The following is a 20010-nucleotide window of genomic DNA, read 5'->3' on the forward strand; positions in this document are numbered from 1 at the left end:
AGATGTATGTAACTTGCACCGCTTGGATAAGAAGGATCACAAGCCAAAAAGGTTAAGGACCAGCGATCTAAACAACTTTATTTGAAGGTAAAGCCAAAAGTGTAGGTACATGAAAACTGTTTGGTTAACCTAGACATTATTGTCTCACTTCTTGTGTTCTTTGTCTTGTTGGATTTCTTTATAGCTATCTGCTCTCAGATCTCAGCAATTAACTCTGTGAGGGAGGTCATGGGATCTTGTTGGAGATAGCAGCTTAAAAAGTTACTCCGTTAAAGTCAACACTAAAAAATAGTCTACTTTTGATGCATCACTTAAAGCTAGCTAGAAAATGGACATCTTTGCCAAAAGACCACCAGAAGATTCACTGGCTACAATAAATATGATCATTGGTGATTTCACACTGAGCTTTCTTGCATCAGAGGAATCTGTGTATCCAGGAAAGATATCAAGGAGGACACAAGCAATTGATTTAGTGAGTTTAATCACGACCTGCCAGTATGCGTCCGATCAATTCTATAACTTTCTGAAACCAACAATCAAACATTCAAGCCTGTTTCATGCAGCAATTTGTGTGGAGATGAGAAAGTAAGCAGGGTTTGATCATTTCTCCTAAGCTCTCTTGTTGGATTATTTACTTAATTATTTCTGTCACGTTTCACATGTACAAATGACTGCAAGACTATGAATTCCTTTTAGGAGCTGCTGTGTGAAAATACACGCTGTTCCCACATTTAAATTATACTGTGTCTGCCCTCTTTCTATGACCGGTGGCTTTTCACTCCTCCTCGAGTTTAGCTAATAACAACAGCTATAGACACTTTTGATTTCTGACATGGTCAGACAACATGTTGTTCTTTTCAAGCAGAACCTTACAAACATATTAGGGATCAAAATGATGACCAAATGATGACCAAATGATGTGTGATGACTCACACATAATCAACCAAAATTATAAAAAAAAAACACAATTGAAACACAAAATAGCATCAATAAAGCCTGTTTCACCTGCTCTACTCTCACTGGTTTTGATTACTGTCTGGAGGTATTAGCTATTTTACACGTTTTGCTTCCTACAATTTGATAAGTTTCTTAATCAAAAGCCAGGCTAGGGAACTTTTATGCAGTTTGAGAGCTGGAATACATGTATTAGAAACACAGCACATCAAAACAGAACAAAGAGACTTCACAGCATCCCGGTGGACCTGTCGATGCCACAAGCACACACTTCTGAGCTTGATAGGTTACGACTGTGTCAGTGTACAGCCACTGATCTGAGGGGCTTTCATCTCCAGAATCCACCATTTCTCTGCATGTTAATGTGTTTATGCGCACAGTGACGACAGGGATGCACGTGGCAAAGCATGTGCGCCACCGTGTGAATAAGTGTGCATATATGTATGAATATGTGTGTGCGTTAATAAGTGACTGCGTGCACCGCCTGCACCCATGGCTCAGTGATTTTGCTCATTATCCCCCTCTCCTTTTCCTCTGTTAAAAGACTGCAGGCACTATTTTGTTTCTTGTTTTTAGCACATCCTCCTCCTTCCTGCTGTCTTACTTTCTTTTTTTTACCATCCCCATTACTTTTCTTTCAGCAGATACACTATCTCACCCTCTATTTCCACTACTGCATCTACCTTTCTCTCTCTCTCTCTCTCTCTCTCTCTCTCTCTCTCTTTCACAGACAAACATAGTACACCTCATGTTGTGAGCTGTGAAGCTAACACCAATGTGTGTAGAAGGATGGAAAGAAACTGAGAAAGAATAAAAGCGCTGAGAAAGACTTTAAAGGCAAGCAGGATCGCTGCATAGCAACTTACTCGGACTAAACCTTGCTTGCTCGTAAACTGTGTTTACTCTCGGAACGATTGTAAAACCATTTACTGTCCCTCCCAGACAGAGTTTTCAGAGCATGGCGGAGGAAAGCTGCTGGAGAGTTCTGCACAACTCACTGGATAAAAAAAATTAACAGTATGTATATATATATATATATATATACCTAAATGAAAAAAAATAAAAACCAACCTCAGCTCATGAGGCCAGTCAGATGTGCCTGTCTTGAACTTGACTGATCAATATGTTAAAACATTTATGTGCAGTAGCCATGTGTTTGCAATTAAAATTCCATAAAATCTCCACAAAAAAACTTGCTGTTAATAGATTCAGGTCTTCAGCTGGGTCTATTAGCGAGGGCAGATCAGGCTTTTGGCTGGCTCAGAGTCAAGGTTTGCGATGATGACTGCATAATTACATACCTGCACGACTCTCTTGCTGCCTTTACATTCCTCTCTTTCAACTCTAGCTACCCAGTGTATCTTAATTTTCAACTCTCATCTTGCTTTCTTTCTCTCTTTTTCGTGCTCATAGAAAAACCAATGCTTGGGGTAAATGAGGTAAGTCTAGAGTTACATTGGGGGGTGCACTGCGTGTTAAAATCATCGGAGGGGGAGAGGCTGACTCCCTCGTGCTGCCGTGTAATCAAAAGCTACAGGAGTTTTTTTTTTCACATAAACGTTTTTTCACAGCCTTTGCGCACGTGTTGCTGTCAGGAATGTTCCTCATTGAATTTGTGGATTCAATTATATCAGGAGACCTTGTTTTGCCAATCTGGCCAACCTTTTGCGAGAGGCAGCTTAACAAGGGTGAGTCTGTTAGCAGTTTCTACTGCATCCAATCCAAACAAAGCAACTGGGCTGTGGCGGACACTGTGGTGAAATAAATTGTTTTCCAGAGACTTTTGTGTGCATGAGAGTGCATGTGTGTATACGTTCATGTTTGGGTTTCTCAGTAGGATGTAGTCTTTATTATTTTCCTCTATATCCTATAACTTACGGGTTACGGAGTTGGCTATGCTTTCGTTTGGTAATTGATATTCTCATTTTAGGTGCAAAGCCAAAAGCATACTGTGAAGGGCAATAATAAATATTCACAAACATGTCACAGGCTATAAATTGGATAGCAGGTCCGCATAGCATTAGTCTAACTATCTGCCCTGAGGGCTCATATCGCTCATTCCCAAATCATGGACCAGGCAATTTCAACTTAATCTTTCTCACATGCTACATCCATATATCACATCAGAGCTCTGTACGGTGCTATACTATACGCCCACCAGCTGAAAACACATGCCAATTTGTTTTTATGTTCACATCCCTAGAGCTGAAGTGTTGGCCTCGTTCCTGATACAAATTTCAGAAGGTTTAACAGAATGATTAAACCATCAGGCCTCATGTTGGGGCTGCACGCCATCTGGGTGGCTGATTGAAACTACCCTCACCCCATTCGTTCAGCCACCCGCCTGCTCTGTTAATTTACAGGCCATCTTTAATGAAATGTCTCCGCTGTGACACAGACCAAGGCCTCGCAGGTGGACGTGCCGCTAGGACACATCCTGAGCCGAACGATCACTCAGAATCACAGCGCCTGTCGGCTGACCTGGACTGAAGAGAGTTTAAGGTGATCAATACTAAGACGCTGCAACAAACCTGCGGGTGAAAGAGATAGGAAGAGGCTGACGGGCATACTGAGAGAGACAGAGAGAGGAAAGACGGGGCTGAGAGAAGTGACAAAGAAAGAAAGAGCAGGGAGGAAGTGTTAGAGGGAAAAGAAACATAAACGAAGTGAACGAGAACGAGACTGAGACAGAGAGAGTGTGACTGAGTGAAACAGAGGGAGAGGGAGTGTGAAAAAAGCGCAGTAGTGTTATTGATGTGTTGCAGAAAGGAGGAAAAGTGTTGTTTGATGCAGGGAGTTAGGGGAACTCACCATGGTCGATTTCTGTCTGAATGATAGACACAAAAACAATCCCCACTGGTGTGAGTGGAGAGTAGTTACAGTACTCTGGATGTCACCCTGCAGAACTCTCTGTTGAGGCATTACACAGCGCCTCCAGGTCCTGCCCGCACTTTATTGGACAACTATTACTCAGCACTGACCACAGACCTGCCTGAGGCCCTTATTCTTCATCAGCTCTGTGTAAGTTCAGCCAAATTCCTTACATGCCGGTGTCTGGTGTTTAGTTCTGCAGATAGTGAGAAGAGCCTGTGGCTTCAGCTGTTGTTTGTGTGTAGTTGTTTGTAAAAAAAAAAATAAGAAGGCTCCAGGTCCCTTAACACAGTGTTTAATGTGCCGATCAGTTATTTTCCAACTTTTTAACACTAACACACACACACTCACGCACTCAGGCTGGCATCTGTATCACACAAAAGACAACACATCAATCCAATCATGTACACGCACACACATACTGGTCTCATCAGTGCTCACGTTTTTAGAGTAATTTTAGCAAACTATTGAACCAGTTTGTCTACTAATCAGTGAAAATGTCATAAAATGTAGTCTAATTTTGTCAAGATGTACCATTTGATGAAATCTTTGCAATCAAGCACCCCAACAGTTTTATTTGTGCCCTTCAGTCAGATTATGAAGGTTGTTGCTTTTTCCAATCCAAAAAAGTGGCAGCACTAATATTAGACATTCAAAACTTGGTTTCAAAACTTTTGTATTTCTCCATAACACAAAATATTCATGACTAAAAAATAACATACTAATTGAGAATTGAACACTCAAATCAGCCTCAACAGGACTGTGAGGGTGTGGTTTGATCAAATTTGTCACCACACTTTGATTCAAATGTTGCTAAATCCTGATTGGTGATCCTGATTGCACTTGTTACTGAAACACTATGTAGATGGTGTGATATATGTAAAACATTTCTGAAAACAAACATGTAAGTGATTACATGTATTTAGGCTTTTTTCTCACCAACAAATCACACTTACTGTAACCTCGGATAAAACCACCTGAACTTGAACAAATGCAGTCTATGATTTACATTCTGTGGGTAAAGATCAATATGTTCTTTTCAAATCCAAGAATCTGTCCGGATTTATTTATTTTTTTGCTTATTTAAAAACTTTAACTAACTTTAATTGCATTTTTTAATTACTCAGAGGAACACTTTTGTATAATGAGCAGCTCATTTGCTCATTTGCATCTACCTGTTTTTTTCCCCCTTTATTTTGGCGGTTTCTTTGGCGCTTGAGGTCTACTTTACACGGCAGTGATCAGTGGCCTCTTGCAGCATAAAACAAATGTTGGATGTGTGGGGATCTGGAAATCTGTGTGAATACAGGTTCAGACTCTTAAAGGGTTGGTTTATTCTTTGGTGAAAATCAGTAAAAAAAAAAACAAAATGATAAGTAACTGTAGGCTGTATGTGTTCAACCCTCACCGCCCAAAATCTCACATCAACCAGTCGTTGAAAGATGGCAACCCTGTGCACACACACAAACACATCTATCAGCGAGAACCCGTGGCTTGCTGAGGGGTCAGTAGGCCCCCTGTGTTTTTCAAGGCTCTCTCTGAGGATCCCGCTGTTGGGAAGGAGATGTGAGCAGCGGAGGGAGGACTCAGAGGAGGAAGTCAGATGAAAGAGCCGAAGCCCTTCAGGAGTCCTCGCACCTCACCAAGCTTTCCAGAGGCTGAGGCTGCTATTCTTATCTTCTTAGAGCTTGCCCAAAAAATCCCCATCTCCACATCGAAAACTGCACATATAGTATTCAACTTCCCTTATTCCACTGCTATCCCGAAGTACACACGCTCACACGTCAGTTGTTATAAGGCACGTTGGTCCTAATATTTCATCAGCTGAGCCTCTGTATTCACAGAGGGGATCAGCTCTGTTCTTCAAGCCTCTCAGAAGCTCCACGGGGTGGTAGAGATGTGTGAGTTAGAGCACAGTCTGGCATCTGGGGATGCACAGCTACTCACAACGCTTCCTCTATCTCTACTTGTCTATTCTCCCACCCTCTCTCTCTCTCTCTCTCTCTCTCTCTCTCTCTCTCTCTCTCTCTCTCTCTCTCTCTCTTTCTCTCTCTCTCTCTCTGGTGTCTGACTTGCAGGAGTGACAGCAGAGGGAGTTAGGAGAGTAGGAAGGACGACTGTGGCGTCAAGGTTACAGAGTCCCCTCTCTGCCTCTCTGTCTGAAAGAGGAGACCGCATCAAACAAAAATGAACTACTGTTGCCCCCCCCCCACGCCACCACACCGTCTCCTCTCTTTCTTTCTCGTTTCCTGTCTTTTTCTCTGTTGGGGTTCAAGCTACAGGGCAACACATTTATCATCAGCAGACTTAAGACCCTGCGCTTTAACTAGCTGCCATGTAAATGCAAAGAACTGTGTCGGCTTTATTGGTTCCCCCCTCCTAAGCCTCAACTCAGGCCCCCTTCCAAACCACAGCAATTAGAATGGAATCAGATGAGACCACGGTCGTAAATTTGGCAACAAATTTTCTTTCCCGCACAAAGCTCCTCAAAACATTACAACCACCAGAGAGGAAGACAGAGTTGGTCCTGGCTCCACGGTGGATTGTCATCTACTCTTAACATGACGCCACAACAAGGAATCTCCAATCTGCCTTCACCTCATTGATGTTTCAGTGGACCTCAATTACTGAGTGATTGCATCCCGCTGTTCCACCAGTCAAAACACTGCCTTTCTTCAGGAAATATTTTCACAGCGCCATAATTGCTTCCATCTGTAGCTACACTGTGGCAACACTAGCTGTGTCATTACGGCTGAGTGAGTTCACAGCAAAACGGGTGGCGAATGTGTGTGCGCAAGTGCAAACGTTTGTGTGTGTCGGTGAAGGTTTGGATGCATGCACTGATACGAGAGCCTACTCTGCTTTGATCGACAGGGAAGAAACACAGATTTGAGCATCGAGGGGAATGTGATGGAGCAGGACGTGTCTCCTGTAACAACAGCACCACACACACCTCTGCACGCCGCCTCCTGCTCCTATTTGATGGCTGGTTTAACAGAGTTGACTTTAGCTGATGAGCTGTCTGTGCAAACACAATTTGACTCATTCCCCCCAAAAGGCCTGCAAACAGCAAAATAAAATGAGAGTGTTTAGCTCTGCTGGGAGATTCAGGCGCTTGGTATTTCTGAGGCTGTTGAAGACTCCCTACAAAATGATTTGGATGTAAGAATCTCTTTTTTTCAGTGTTAAGAGACCTTCATGGCAAATTAAAGGAGAAAAGCTGGATGTTTGACAGACCATTTAACCCCCTGTTTATGCTGTAACTGATCTACCTGTCAGCAAGGGTCACAACCTGGAAAAACTGAAGCCAGCCAATCGACACATCGTGATAACCTGCCGTAAGTGGATCTGACATCCTACAGCGTCTGTCGACGCCTGAACCAAATCTGACTCATTACGCTGTTTACAGAAATGGTTTATATTACCTGTCACACACACACACACAAACAGAAAAACCCAAGCAGTTCAGAGTTAGTTAAATGATTTCTGTCAGCAGGGTGTGTTCTGCTCAAACATCATTAAAAGTAAATCCAGCTGCAGTTTGTCACGCTGGCTGAGTTGTCCACTGTGAAGAGCCTACTAATTTAGAGGGCACACAACTGTTCACACAGACATTAATGGCTCTATTTTCCTGCAAACACAATTGCTAGCTCAAACTCTAGGCACAAGTTGGTGTGACCAACAATTTTTATTATTACAATTTTTAGAGACCAGAGGCATAATCACAGTCTTGGCACAGCACAGTGAAAACTGAAAAAGAGGCTGAAGTAGGAGGAATACAATATCAGCAGGTTTATTGCACAAATACCAAATTACATATAGACTCAGATACCAAATATGCTCATCGCATAAGGATACAAGGTTATGTAATTGTCATTTTACAGCAGTGTTCCCTTTATGCTACTCGTAAAAACGAAATATAGACAAAAAGTATATACAGTCAGATTGATTAATAAATCATAAAAATATAAAACTATTTTACATAACGAAGTGCTGATGATGAATAAAGCAGTCTCACGGCCTGAGGGAAGAAGCTATTCTCAAGTCTGGTGGTACGTAATATTACATTGGTAATATGGTTCCAGGCACAGATTATGTCCCTTTTTAAAATATAAGGCAGGTTGCTTTATGCTTTTGTCATTATCAACTATTAAAACACTAGAATCTACCCTTCTATCAAGCATTGTGTAGCCACAGCCTGATGCCTCTGTGCTGTAGAACGCCATTACTGTCCAAAAACTATTAAAAGAAAGTTTGGTTGCATTCTACTGGCGGACACACACAGTTTTCTTTGTTACTATCGTCACAATTTGACAAGCTGAGAGGAAGAAACTCTTTCTCCAGTTAAAAATGGTGCTTTTGAGTAAAGAACAAAATGTTCAAAAGATCCAAAGAAAATGCTTTTATACTCATAATAAACATTATAAATATGGAGTGTGTGTTTGTAATAGTTTATTAGTATGAGAACTTTGTGAATCTATTCTGTTAGATCCCAGTGCTGTGGCAGAAAATTTAATAATTGATGAATGTACCCACACTGTTTGACCATAGTGTAAATATGGGCATTACATCGCTACAGACTGCAGATGGAACAAACACATTATTCCAGCTGCTGTATGACGGCTACAGGTGTTTAATCCAGGGAAACTGAAATGTACATGTTTTTTTGATGCGTATTTGAAAAATCAAGTAAAAGAGGCGAAACTCAAAATACGTTTGACGGTTGTTTTCCAGTGACTGTGTAGAGATCTGTGTAAATGCGTCTAGAGCCTTGAAAATTACTCTTTGTGCTTGAGTTTGCAATAAAATGTGATCTTAGCAGGTGGAAATGCACGCTTTCATGCCAGAAGAACTGCGTCACTTCACCCCCCTCGGTTTGTTTGGACTCACAAAATGAGCTTGCTTAGCGCCTGAGAGAAAGTAGAGCCCATAGGCTAACAGACCTACATTAGACACACACGCACACACACTTATACACACACACATAATTGAACCCAGTTATTCCTCTGACCTCATCTCTTTCATCAAAGTGTCCCTCCCACAGCACATCGTCTCAATTAGACATTGTGCTTCCAAACTCTGCTTTGATCAGAGTGGGTTTAGAGGAACGGTATGACTCTACATACTAATATTTGGTGAGTGTGTGTGTCGGTGTGTGTGTGCGTGTTTTCTAATAAATGCAGAGACAGCCATGCATAACCACAAGCCTATAGCCTTAGCTACACCCGACTTCCTCATATAGTTTCCTATAATCTCCTACTGTGGTCTTCTGACATTGCAGAAATATATTTTTTAGCAAGCGTTTGGGACATTATGCTCAAAATAAAGACGTACCTACAGGAGTGAACTAAGGAGAATGCAGCTGCTCTGTGATATACGTAAAAAGAGAAGATTAAGAGGACGTGAGACAGGTGGCGTACATCACCTCGACAGAGTTACAGCCTGGCCACAAGCCCACTGAGGAGGCCAGTGACAGCGGTGTGACACAGGAGACGGCGGTGGCACTCTCAGTCCATTTGTCACGCTGGCCCAGCCCAGCACCCATGAAAACAGCCGCTCTTCTCCCTTCCCCCGCACCCCCCTCCATTCTCAATGCTTTCATCCACCCTCGCCCTCGTCTTTTCTCCGCTTCCTATGTGATTACCCCTACCATCTCGCATTTCTTCCCTCCTCTGACCTCACTCTCTCGGCCTTCTCTTCCTATCACTCTGCTTTTTTCTTATTCGCCCTTATGACACCACACTTCTGATCCCCTGAACCATTTTACCCTTTCCATCCTCAAAGTTTGCCTTCTTCCTATGATCTCTCAATCTCTTTTTGCTCTGCTCTCTTCTTCTGGATCTGATTTGCTCGGCCTCCCCTCCCCTCCCCATCCCTGCTCTCCTCAGCCCCATTCCTTTCCCCTTGCAGAATCACCCTTGATATCTATTCGACTGCCATCAGCCCGAGGAGAGATGAAAATCGATTCTCCCTCCAGCAACTGCTCCTCTCTGGCTAAGGAGAAAGGGGAGGCAGTTAGCTGGGCTCTAAGTAAGGCCGTCCATCCATCTCCCTTTGAGGTCTGACGACAAGGCTGCTCTGAAATCAGTGTAGCACTGACTGTGACTGGAGAGAGATGAAGCATGAGGGAGAAGAGAGGCATCGCAGCAGCAGAGGAGCAAAGACTATGGCACAATAAATGACTTGCTCTTTTTATGACAAGCTACAAAGCCAGAACCAGCATAATTTCCTGTTAAAAAACTGAACATAACCAGGCTGACCTTAATCTTAAAGAACCAATTCATCCAAATTACTAACAACTTCTCTCTCACTTACAGTGCCTCTAGCACTATCCTTTCATGCAGACTTTTTATTTGGCCAGGTTTTCAGATATGTCACCACCGACACAACTGAGGTGAATGAAATTTAGGAACTAATGCTCACAGCATTGAAAAATAACTTTGGGAAAATAATGCAAGCGAAAGAAAAAAAAGAAAGAAAAAAAAGGGATCCATTTATTTTATATTTAAAAGGTGACAAACTGTGAAAAACACTTTAATCGTAGGGCCATTGTCAACTTGCCAGAAGCAATTTCCCCCTTTCTTTAGAAAATGTTTCACTGGAGCTACTTTGTACTCAAGAAATACTCCCTCAAAACCAGAGCAAATAAAACAAATGCTATCCTGGCTGCATACCACTAGAAGTAGTAAGTTGTCAATAGCCCTACCAAAGATGAAATTTCCCTTGTAAACTTTTTCGATTCTTTTATTTGAACACTTGTTTTGAGACAATAGCAAAGATTAAAGAAAAGTCAGTACAATTAATTTTAATTCCTGTAGAAGAACAATGTTTTTTCTTCTTACCTTTCTCCCATGACCACTCAGGTTTATCTTGTGACCTGCTGAGTCACCCCGAGCCGCAGGTTTGGAACCACTAATTTAAGTGACACTTAATATTACCTCACGCCTAACCCTAACCAGGATTAAAAAAAGCTGTTCTTCATGCTTACTGACTGCTGAAGATGTGTGTGTGTGTGTGTGTGTGTGTGTGTGTGTGTGTGTGTGTGTGTGTGTGTGTGTGTGTGTGTGTGTGTGTGTGTGTGTGTGTGTGTGTGTGTGTGTGAATGTTGATCTCTCTGGAGGCCAGAGCAAGAAAATTTAGTTTGATATGCAGCTGCAGAGAGAGACTCTTCTTTGAGAAAAGAAGTAAGCAAAGGCAGAGTTAAAATGAGATTGCTGAATTTCCCCAAAGAGAGATAGGTAGGCCAAACCATATCTCACCTCCCATCTGCTGGGTCAAGATACAGACAGGTGGAATGAGTCCAATATAGAGATATGAAATATTCAGCAACCAAAAGCCTTCTGTCTATTCCGACAATCCAAGTCCCTGAAGAGTCTGTGTTGGTGTGTGTGAGCATATGTGTTTGTAAGTACACAGATGTACAGTATGTGTCCTGTGTACGTGAAGATTAAGGCACGTGAAGAGAAGCGCAGAGGAAGATGCTGACAGACACATATAGAGAGGGTGTGCAGGCACTTTTCAAAGTCTTAACGGTGTCAGTGACAGTTTGTCATAACAAGCTCATTGAAGCTGTGCCTCTCTGTCTTCCTCTGACTGAATATTGCGTCTGCAGAATCTTTGTCTTACAGGAAGACAAAGAAAGATGGACTCAGCGTTAACTAGGAACAGGAAACACTGAGGAAAGCATCCATATCAGAGACAATGAAAGTGTCAAATAAAAAAAAGAGATATGATGAAAAGATAGGCAACGGCACCAAGTTCATCACAATACCTGAGACAAAGTGCTGTCTAAATGTTGGTGGCAGCAGTCAGATAGATGCTGCCTCACATTCCTGCCGTGCCAATCCAGCAGCTCTCGTTCATCTAGAGACAACAGAGCTCACCTCTCTCAACAGAGTTCAGCTCGCGCATATTTCATGACGGGATCAGACGCAGGAGCAAACACGCCTCAGAGCTCAGATATTCCTCAAAAGCCCAAGACAGGGGGCAGAGCGGTACTTCTCTATCCCACACCGGTCCAAGAGGAGCAGCCATCAGGGCAAGGCACACTTTCGTGTGTACAAATCATAAAATTTATGTTCTGTTTGATATTTTCATGTTTTCATACAGTCTTAGTCAATTTACTAATCATGCCAAAAACTACAAAGCTTGTAAAAAAGATCTGTTTTCGTTGCTAAAACTAATAATACAAATAAAACGGAAAATAGGGTTTTTTGGGGATATAATTTAAGAAAAACAATGACTATTTCTGCGCAAATTCCTGGTATACTGCCTCTTCATAGAGAAATGGGTCAGTATGCTGCTTTTGGGAGAAAAACAATGAACTGGCCCAGTGTGTGATCTAGGGGGAATACAACATGAAAATCAATTAGTTGTGTTTTTTACACGTCCTTTGTATTAGATTTTTCCGATCTTTTGTTTAGTGACATAAAAGATACAAGTGAGCTGATGGATACGAACGACTTACAATGACCTGAAATAGTTGTTTGAATATAAGACATTCAGATCGGCGAGTTATTTAGCGGATTTAACCTTGTAAGGATTAATATTTGTTTTCACGGGATTTGTGACCAACACAGCTGGAATCTGGTTCCTATTTGTGTTTTGTAAAGGTGTCGGTCTAATCCCATAAGAGATGGGTTACGAAATAACAGGATATCCATTTGGCTTCCACTTAAAAAACGGCATGTAAGTGAGGTACAATCCAAGACATAGTAGATTAGGGAGAAGTGCGTTGATGATCAGTGTGCAGTGAGTGGAATAGCGTACAGCTTCAGTATCAGTGTCATTACGCTCTCTGACCCCGAGACCTTGTACCAGAGTTCAAGATATAACAAGTATAAGAAGAGGATCTGAGACTAGAGCTTGTAAAACACTCCATTAGCAGTGAGCAAGAATAATTATGTTCATCTCTCACCCACTGGTGTAATACAGAAGTGGAGTAATGATCATAAAAGTTGCACTTTTAATTACAAGCTTCCTGCACAAACGTGTGTATTTGCTGAAGTGGAGTTCCCCTGTGGAGAAGACATTTCTCATATTTTTCATCTCCTTCATGTTATTTTTTACAAAAACTAACTTGCAGGAATCTAAAGCAGTAAACATGGACAACATCATCTGTCTTGAATATAATAAACTCCGTGGATCATGGGTTTTCTCTTCGGGAGCGGGACTAACAGCTTGAAAAAGTTCCCCCACATGTTCTATAAGGAGCTACACATGGGCTCAATGAAGACAAATAACTAGCTTAACTTCACCATGCATAGAGTGAGCACCAGCCATCAGTTACAGAGACCATCCCCTGTGGTTCAGTGGTCAGAGGACCTGAAGTGAGAGAGCAGCATCAAACAGAGCACCGATCTGAAACAGGATTAGAGTTGTACGCAAGTTCCGATTATGCAATATTTATCTGTTCTTTTCTCAGGGAGCACGGCACATGAACTCGGGGAACTTTCAGAAGCACAGGATTAATTTGCACGCATTGGAATTAGCACTCAGATCAAAGAGAGGATGTGTCATGGGAGTATCCAAAAACCTCTGTGTATCTAGAATAGAGATTTTGCTTTGCTGTGTACTGTACCACATCTATTTTCATAATGATATGGATAGAGAAAAAAGGAAACATCAAGGGGAATTAAAGCTGGAGTTGAATATAATTAACCACATGTATATGCAACAAAAACCTACCAGACCAAAGCAGAGATAGCATACAAGTAAGGACAGAGCGAGAACAACAAAGTTAGCTAAAACATACACAGGGATTTTCTTGCCAGCTTGGAGACAAAATGAGACTAGCAGACTGTCTTTGTGTTGGATCTCAGTGGTTACTCTTGGGAGAAGTGAGAAACTACAGAGCAGTGAGGTGAACTGGGACTTGTCTCTGTGTTTATTTGTGGATTTTCCCTGTATATAAACTGAAACTACCAGGCTCTTCCCTCTCTTTTACTGTATTGTTGTTTGCCCGGAAGATACACAAGTTATACAAGGATCTGGGCAAAGACAAGAGAGCTATTAGCTTTAACACTTGTGGGCAAACAAACACACACACACACACACACACACACACACACACACACACACACACACACACACACACACACACACACACACACATATGCAGAGACTGAGAATCACTCCTCTTACCGTCACAGTCACCCAAGTGGGCCACGTTTCCCTGTTCAACATCTTGCTCGAACGGCAGTCTGCAGAGGAGAAGAGACACAGTCATTAATCAGAAGACATGGAGGCACAGCAACTTGGCCACTGACACACAGCACAGATCCACTCTGATAGAGGAAAACTATCTCAATGTTACAGCAGAGGACAAGGGAGCGTGTATCTCTACAAGCTCCTTTAACACTCAGATTGTAGAACTCGTTGTTTTTATTTTGATAAAGTAGGAATTAAAAAAAAAAACAATTAAAACCGCAAAATAACTCAAGAGGCCCTTGAGCTGCCTAATATCCTGCAATAATCACCATTATAATTTAGAGATAACCACTTATGCCTGCAGGGTCATTAATTAAGCTAATTAATGCACTGAATTGCAAATATTTCTAGGTTAGCATACTTCACTTTGGAGTAAATACAAATTTCATGTCTTCAAGTATTAACGAGTTAGAGTAGAGTCAAGAAAATCTGTTTAATCATTAATATGGAGTTTAAGGGAGATTGGTTCTTTAAAAAATACATCATAAAATCACCATGTCAGTTTTATGAAAAACCTACTGTACCTTTATGAAAAAGTAACAACCTTCAACCACAAACTCATATTGTATAATTCTTGAGAAATTATGATATATCTTATTTCTACAACTCTATCCCGTGCTTTAAAACTCATTTCCCATTTGGGCGACAGGGGAGCTTGGAAAACTCAAAGGACAATAACATATGATGAAGTGAGGAAGCAGAGAGGAAATGAGAACAGCACACAGACCAGGTGCTCACAAAGAAAAACACAACTGCTCTTAATCACGGCTCATATCAGGGAAAATAGCGCCAAGTTGCAAAGGACAGGCTCTGTGAGTCTGTGTGTGTTTGTAAGCACAAACATATAGGCTATCAGCTTCATTGAGTACTAATTTTGATAAAGCAGTGTAGATGATAATAATGTATGTATTACAATTATTATTACATAATGTAATCCGTTTTATAATTAATCTTCTAATTTCTAATTAAATTTTCTATTTTAAAATCAGTAGCCTACAATCCTAATGGCCATATCTAACTACAGATGCAGCCATCTAGAATTACCAGCTGGTCCATGACAGGCCCTTGCTTATCTGAATGGAATGAATGGATATATATATGATATGTAGCCGGCTGGCAACCAGCTGGCAACCGGCGGGGGCGGGAATTTTGATTGGCTGGTACTGTAACCTAGTGGTAATTTTATGCCTTTTGTGTTATTCATACAGGCAAAGGCTACTTTCCACATCTCTTGATTTACAAGTATATTAAAGGAATAGTTTGACATTTTCATGTTTCATATTTCTTGTCAAGTTAGATGAGATACCATTTTCATCTCAAGATCATTAATTCAAACGTTATATCTGTTGTCTTATCCACACAAAGGTCAAAGGGTTTTACCGGGAGTTGTGTGCTGGAACTATTTCTTGCCTATCTGTCAGCAAAAAAAGCACAAAAGCCTGTTTCCCAAATTGTCAGGCTTTTCCTTTGAAAAACTTGACGTATTAAAAAAGAAATCAGTCAAATTTAACCTGTTTGACATCTGACTTACACTTTTTATTAAACCCTTTATACCTGTTTTAGTAAGGATCCATCATATCAGTGAGTACTTGGCAGCAGAGATACTCAAATTACTCAATGTAAGCCTATGTAAGAAGGAAGGAACATTTAGAGAAATTAGAGCTTATTTAAAGTTCAAATACTTCAGGGTATGGAGCATGTTTTGAATACTAGCCAACATCTTATTTACTTACAAAAGATGCATTTTCTAGTTGACATGGAGGGATAGTATAGCAAAAGTCTGGTGTAAAAAGAGCCAACTGAGAGTTCTGCCTGAGTTGTAACTAATCAGTTGTCTGTATTTCCAGCTCTTGGAGCAAATATAGTACTTAGACTTCTCAGCAATTACTAATATGTATGTCTGCATTCACAGATTTGTCTACACATTAACAAATCTCAATACATTTGCAAATCTAATACACATTTGTAGATTATTTTTTACACATTCACAAATCTGATTACGCACACACTGATTGAGTTACAGTTACACAACTCTCCACTCACATTTGTAAATAGTTTTACTACAATAATGGCTCCATAAGACAGAACAAATCAAAGATGTGCTGATTTTCATTGTTCATTCATTGTTACTTTGCTTGATCCTTTGTGCTAATGAGTCAGTCAGAGCCACTGAGGACATCTTTAAAGTTCTAGACTACATGGTTACATGAATAGTGCTGTCACACTGGATCAAATGTTGACCTACAAACAACCTTTTTAGAACCAGAGCACAAACTACTTGAGGATGTTGGAAAAAGCTCATTGGGACAAGTGAATGAAAAGCATTCGGCAATTAGCTAAAGGCTCAGGCAGTAGCGCAGCCAACATTTGTGCTTTTAATGCCTAGAAATCCCGGTGACAAATGAATCCAAGTGCCCCGTGAACCTACAGCGGTTGTCATCTTAATAAAGAATAATGGTTTGTGTTCAGTTGGCTGCCTCTCATGAACTGTAGGTCATTTACTTTGTATACATTAGCTTTGCCTCTGGGTCTGTGTGTGTGTGTGTGTGTGTGTGTGTGTGTGTGTGTGTGTGTGTGCATGTTTTTTTTTTTTTGTTTTTATAGTGTTTTTTATTTCCAGCATGTTTTCCTAGATACATTGGCTCTATATTTAAAGACGTCATTGATACTGATAAAGACCATATGCTTATTCATGCTAGGTCCTGTGGCAATGAGTCTTGTGCTTGTACTGTAGACAGTGTGAACAGAACGTGAGCTGAGAAGTTGAAACAGTTAGCTAAAGATGAAATGATTAAAAATGATTAGCTATACCTTATGCATGAATGGTTGAAATTGTTGGCTAAAAGTAATGGATAACTCTCAAAACAATTGCCTAAAACTAATGGTTGCTTTGTCACCATATTCTCACTGACAGAAGCTAAAGATAGTGAGAAATTATTCTTCTCACCTTTTTTAGCAGTGCATAACAGCAGTGAACAAAGTAAACGTGGGAAATCAGAAACACGCACAACAATAAAACCAACCACAACAACTACTTTCATAAATAATACAAAGCATATTTTCCTCAGAAATTGTCCAAACTACAATGTAATGTTTTATAACGGTCGAGCTCTCCACTGGCGTCAGTTTGCAAAGAGAGGTTGCATTAGTCCACAAAGAGGAAATCCACAGTAACTCAATGCAAAATCGATTGCCAAGTTGACCGCCCTTGGTAAATCAAATCAGGACCAACACAGAGGCCTTTAATAGCATAAGCAGGCAGCCTGAGGTGGTCTTTAAAGCCCATGTTGTCTGTTTTGCTGGCACTACACCTGTGTTTTGAAGCCCTAACTCAATAAGCAGCCTGACTAAAGAGAGATTTGATTTCACTGGAGGGAGGCAGCCGCGACTGGAGGTGAGCTGTCAAGATAGACAGCCGCGTTTCAGTAGCAGGAGGAGAGAGAGGTCACACAAACACACACATACTCTCGCATTCACACACACGAACCCAGGCATCCGCACACATTCAAACATAACACAGGACAGAGAAACAAACTCAAAACTTTGCATGGTGTTTTATGGCCACCACTTAAGAAGCAAAGTGAAAGAACATAGTATTGTTTAACAGCAGCGGCAGACATCTTGAATCAATAAGTGTACACAGAGCAGACAGTGTGACAAGCTACTTAGAGGGCACAGATGTTACTCAAGCTCAAATAATCGCAAATAGAACCAAGGACTTCCAAACCAGATAAATAATACATGTGATGAATCTATGGGTGGTCGTCTAGGTCTGCTGTCAGAAAAATAACCTTGAGAGGAATGATAAAAGTAGAAATAAATCAAATCAAAACAAAAATAGATTTTTAAAAAAGTCTGATCAAAGACAGAGAACACAGAAAGGTCGTAAAGCAGCATGCAAAACTTCAGGTGGACTTAACAGACAAAGAATAAATCAAAGTGTCAGTATAATGACGCAGGGCAGTGTCTGTATACCGTATGAGGTGGTGCAGACAGTGTGTGTTTAAAGGTGACGTATATTGGAGAGGTGTCATACCTGGTCCCAGGTCTGAGGAAAGAGCAGGTGCTTCCTCTGGTCCACCCACAGTAAGGGTCCCTGGAGGCAATACAGTTCCTGCAGAGACACAAAAATTCACTTAATTTCTTGAACATTAAAGAATTTGTATTTCACTTAAACTTCCCCTTGTGAAACTTAAAAGTTAAATACTTGATTTGCTTGATCTTGGCTACCTATTTGTTTATTTGTTACCCGATTAGTTATTTAGTCTAGTTCTAAAACTAAAAGTCAGGATCACGTCATATGTCATATTCATGAATTTTGCACAGTAACTACAAACCCTGAACATAAGTGCTTAACATCATTATCATCTCCCAATGTGTGACACAGATTTAAAACACAGATTTCCCACTTTCCAGAAACTATTAATTTCCAACTTCTTCAGACCTGAAACTTATAACTGATAATGTTATTCATCACAACGAATATTTTACTTCTTTGTGAAAGTTTTGTATCGAGTAAAGAGGGAATGCAGCTGAAAGAGGATCAACAAAAAAAAACTTTGTTAGTAGATTAAACTACTAGGAATTAAGTGTAAAACTTATTTCTTCATTTTAGAAACAGCAGTTGGACAAAAAAAGCTTTTTCCAGATTGAGAATAAAAGTGCAGGTAACAGTAACAGATTCAGTGTCCATGTTGCTTGCGGTTTGTCTCTGGGGTTGGATTTTCAGACAAACTGGTTCATGAATGAGATATATTTCAACTCCATCTCTTAAATATTATATAGATGTTAGATGTCAGAATGTCCTTGACTGCAGCAGCAAGTAGAGTTTTTGAAATGCTCTCAAGTACGAAGACAAAAACAAATAAAAAGCCAGTCTGAAAATGAATAAACCAACACTAGTTAAAATGATATTCCTTGGAATGCACAAAAAAAAACATGATTTAGGAAAATAAATAAATAAAAACAAAGATATCTGTTTTTGCAAATGAACCCTTACACTGCCACACAGTGATAATGTAATTCTAGAAAAAACAAAAAGCCAATGAGATGTTCACTCCAGTCTCTGTAAGTTAATTTTCATACAGCACTAGTGTCATGAATAGAAATTACTGTATGCCTGAAAGGTAGGGAATCAATCAAAAACTGTGCTATATTTTGAAAAATGGTTGGCAAGGATGTGAATTAGCCTAAAAGGGATTAGTTGCTGCTGAGGGATAATATGTTAAACCTCAGCTTTTATGTACTTTTGTTGTTATTGTCATTGTCATCATAATTCCTCACTCTAGGAAAAGGATCTCAAAGGCTACATACTGTCATGTGATGATATGTTTATTTTAAAAAAAGTTAAACCTCCTCCTGTAATGATGTAAAATTATGAATTATTAAAGATTTATTTGAAAATAATAAATAAGCCAACCATGTAGACTGACACTCTTCACAGGTTAAAAACCAGAACTGAAGCTGCCGAAGCATGACTAAGAAACCTTCAACATACTCACACACAGAAGATTAATCTCTCATCTAAACACATAAAACGCACACACACTAAACACACCTCAGAAAGCATGTGAGTGTGTCTTAATGTGCTCTGAATTACACGCTTGTATGACTCACCTGGTTCAGTGAACACACTGCACGCCTGGTGTGTGTACCGGTATGTGTTAGTGTGTCAGTGGACCCGAACGGGCCACAGCCACAGGCATCGAGACTCGGTGAGTGTGCCAGTGAGGGAGAGCGAGTCTGTATTACGGTGCTTGTGTGGGTGTATGCAGGTGAAATATCATTACTTTGAATATATGCATTTTTATGTTTAATTATGGAGGATTAGTGGACTCGAGGTACTTTTTCAGAAATGCCCTGCTGCACATTCAGATTAAGTTAAACACATTCAGGCTGGTGAGCTGCCAGAATAACAAAATGAGCAACTTCATTGGAGCTTCTGATAATCTTATAACTGCTGAATGAAGCGATGAA

At 40.6% G+C, this 20010-nt stretch overlaps 1 protein-coding gene across 3 annotated transcripts in view; it reads right to left on the reverse strand.

The window, feature by feature from the left end:
• The window catches only part of sema6bb (sema domain, transmembrane domain (TM), and cytoplasmic domain, (semaphorin) 6Bb), a 123454-nt gene that overhangs the window by 12032 nt on the left and 91412 nt on the right, over nucleotides 1-20010 (reverse strand). For all 3 annotated transcript variants that reach the window (XM_051378025.1, XM_051378024.1, XM_051378023.1), the window contains 2 exons: nucleotides 18071-18148; nucleotides 13969-14027 (listed from right to left, as the gene is read on the reverse strand). In XM_051378025.1, the coding sequence (XP_051233985.1) occupies nucleotides 13969-14027; nucleotides 18071-18148 (137 nt within the window). The remainder of the gene's footprint in view (nucleotides 1-13968; nucleotides 14028-18070; nucleotides 18149-20010) is intronic.

Source organism: Dicentrarchus labrax, unplaced genomic scaffold (assembly GCF_905237075.1).
Source record: "Dicentrarchus labrax unplaced genomic scaffold, dlabrax2021, whole genome shotgun sequence".
Classification (NCBI taxonomy): domain Eukaryota; kingdom Metazoa; phylum Chordata; class Actinopteri; family Moronidae; genus Dicentrarchus; species Dicentrarchus labrax.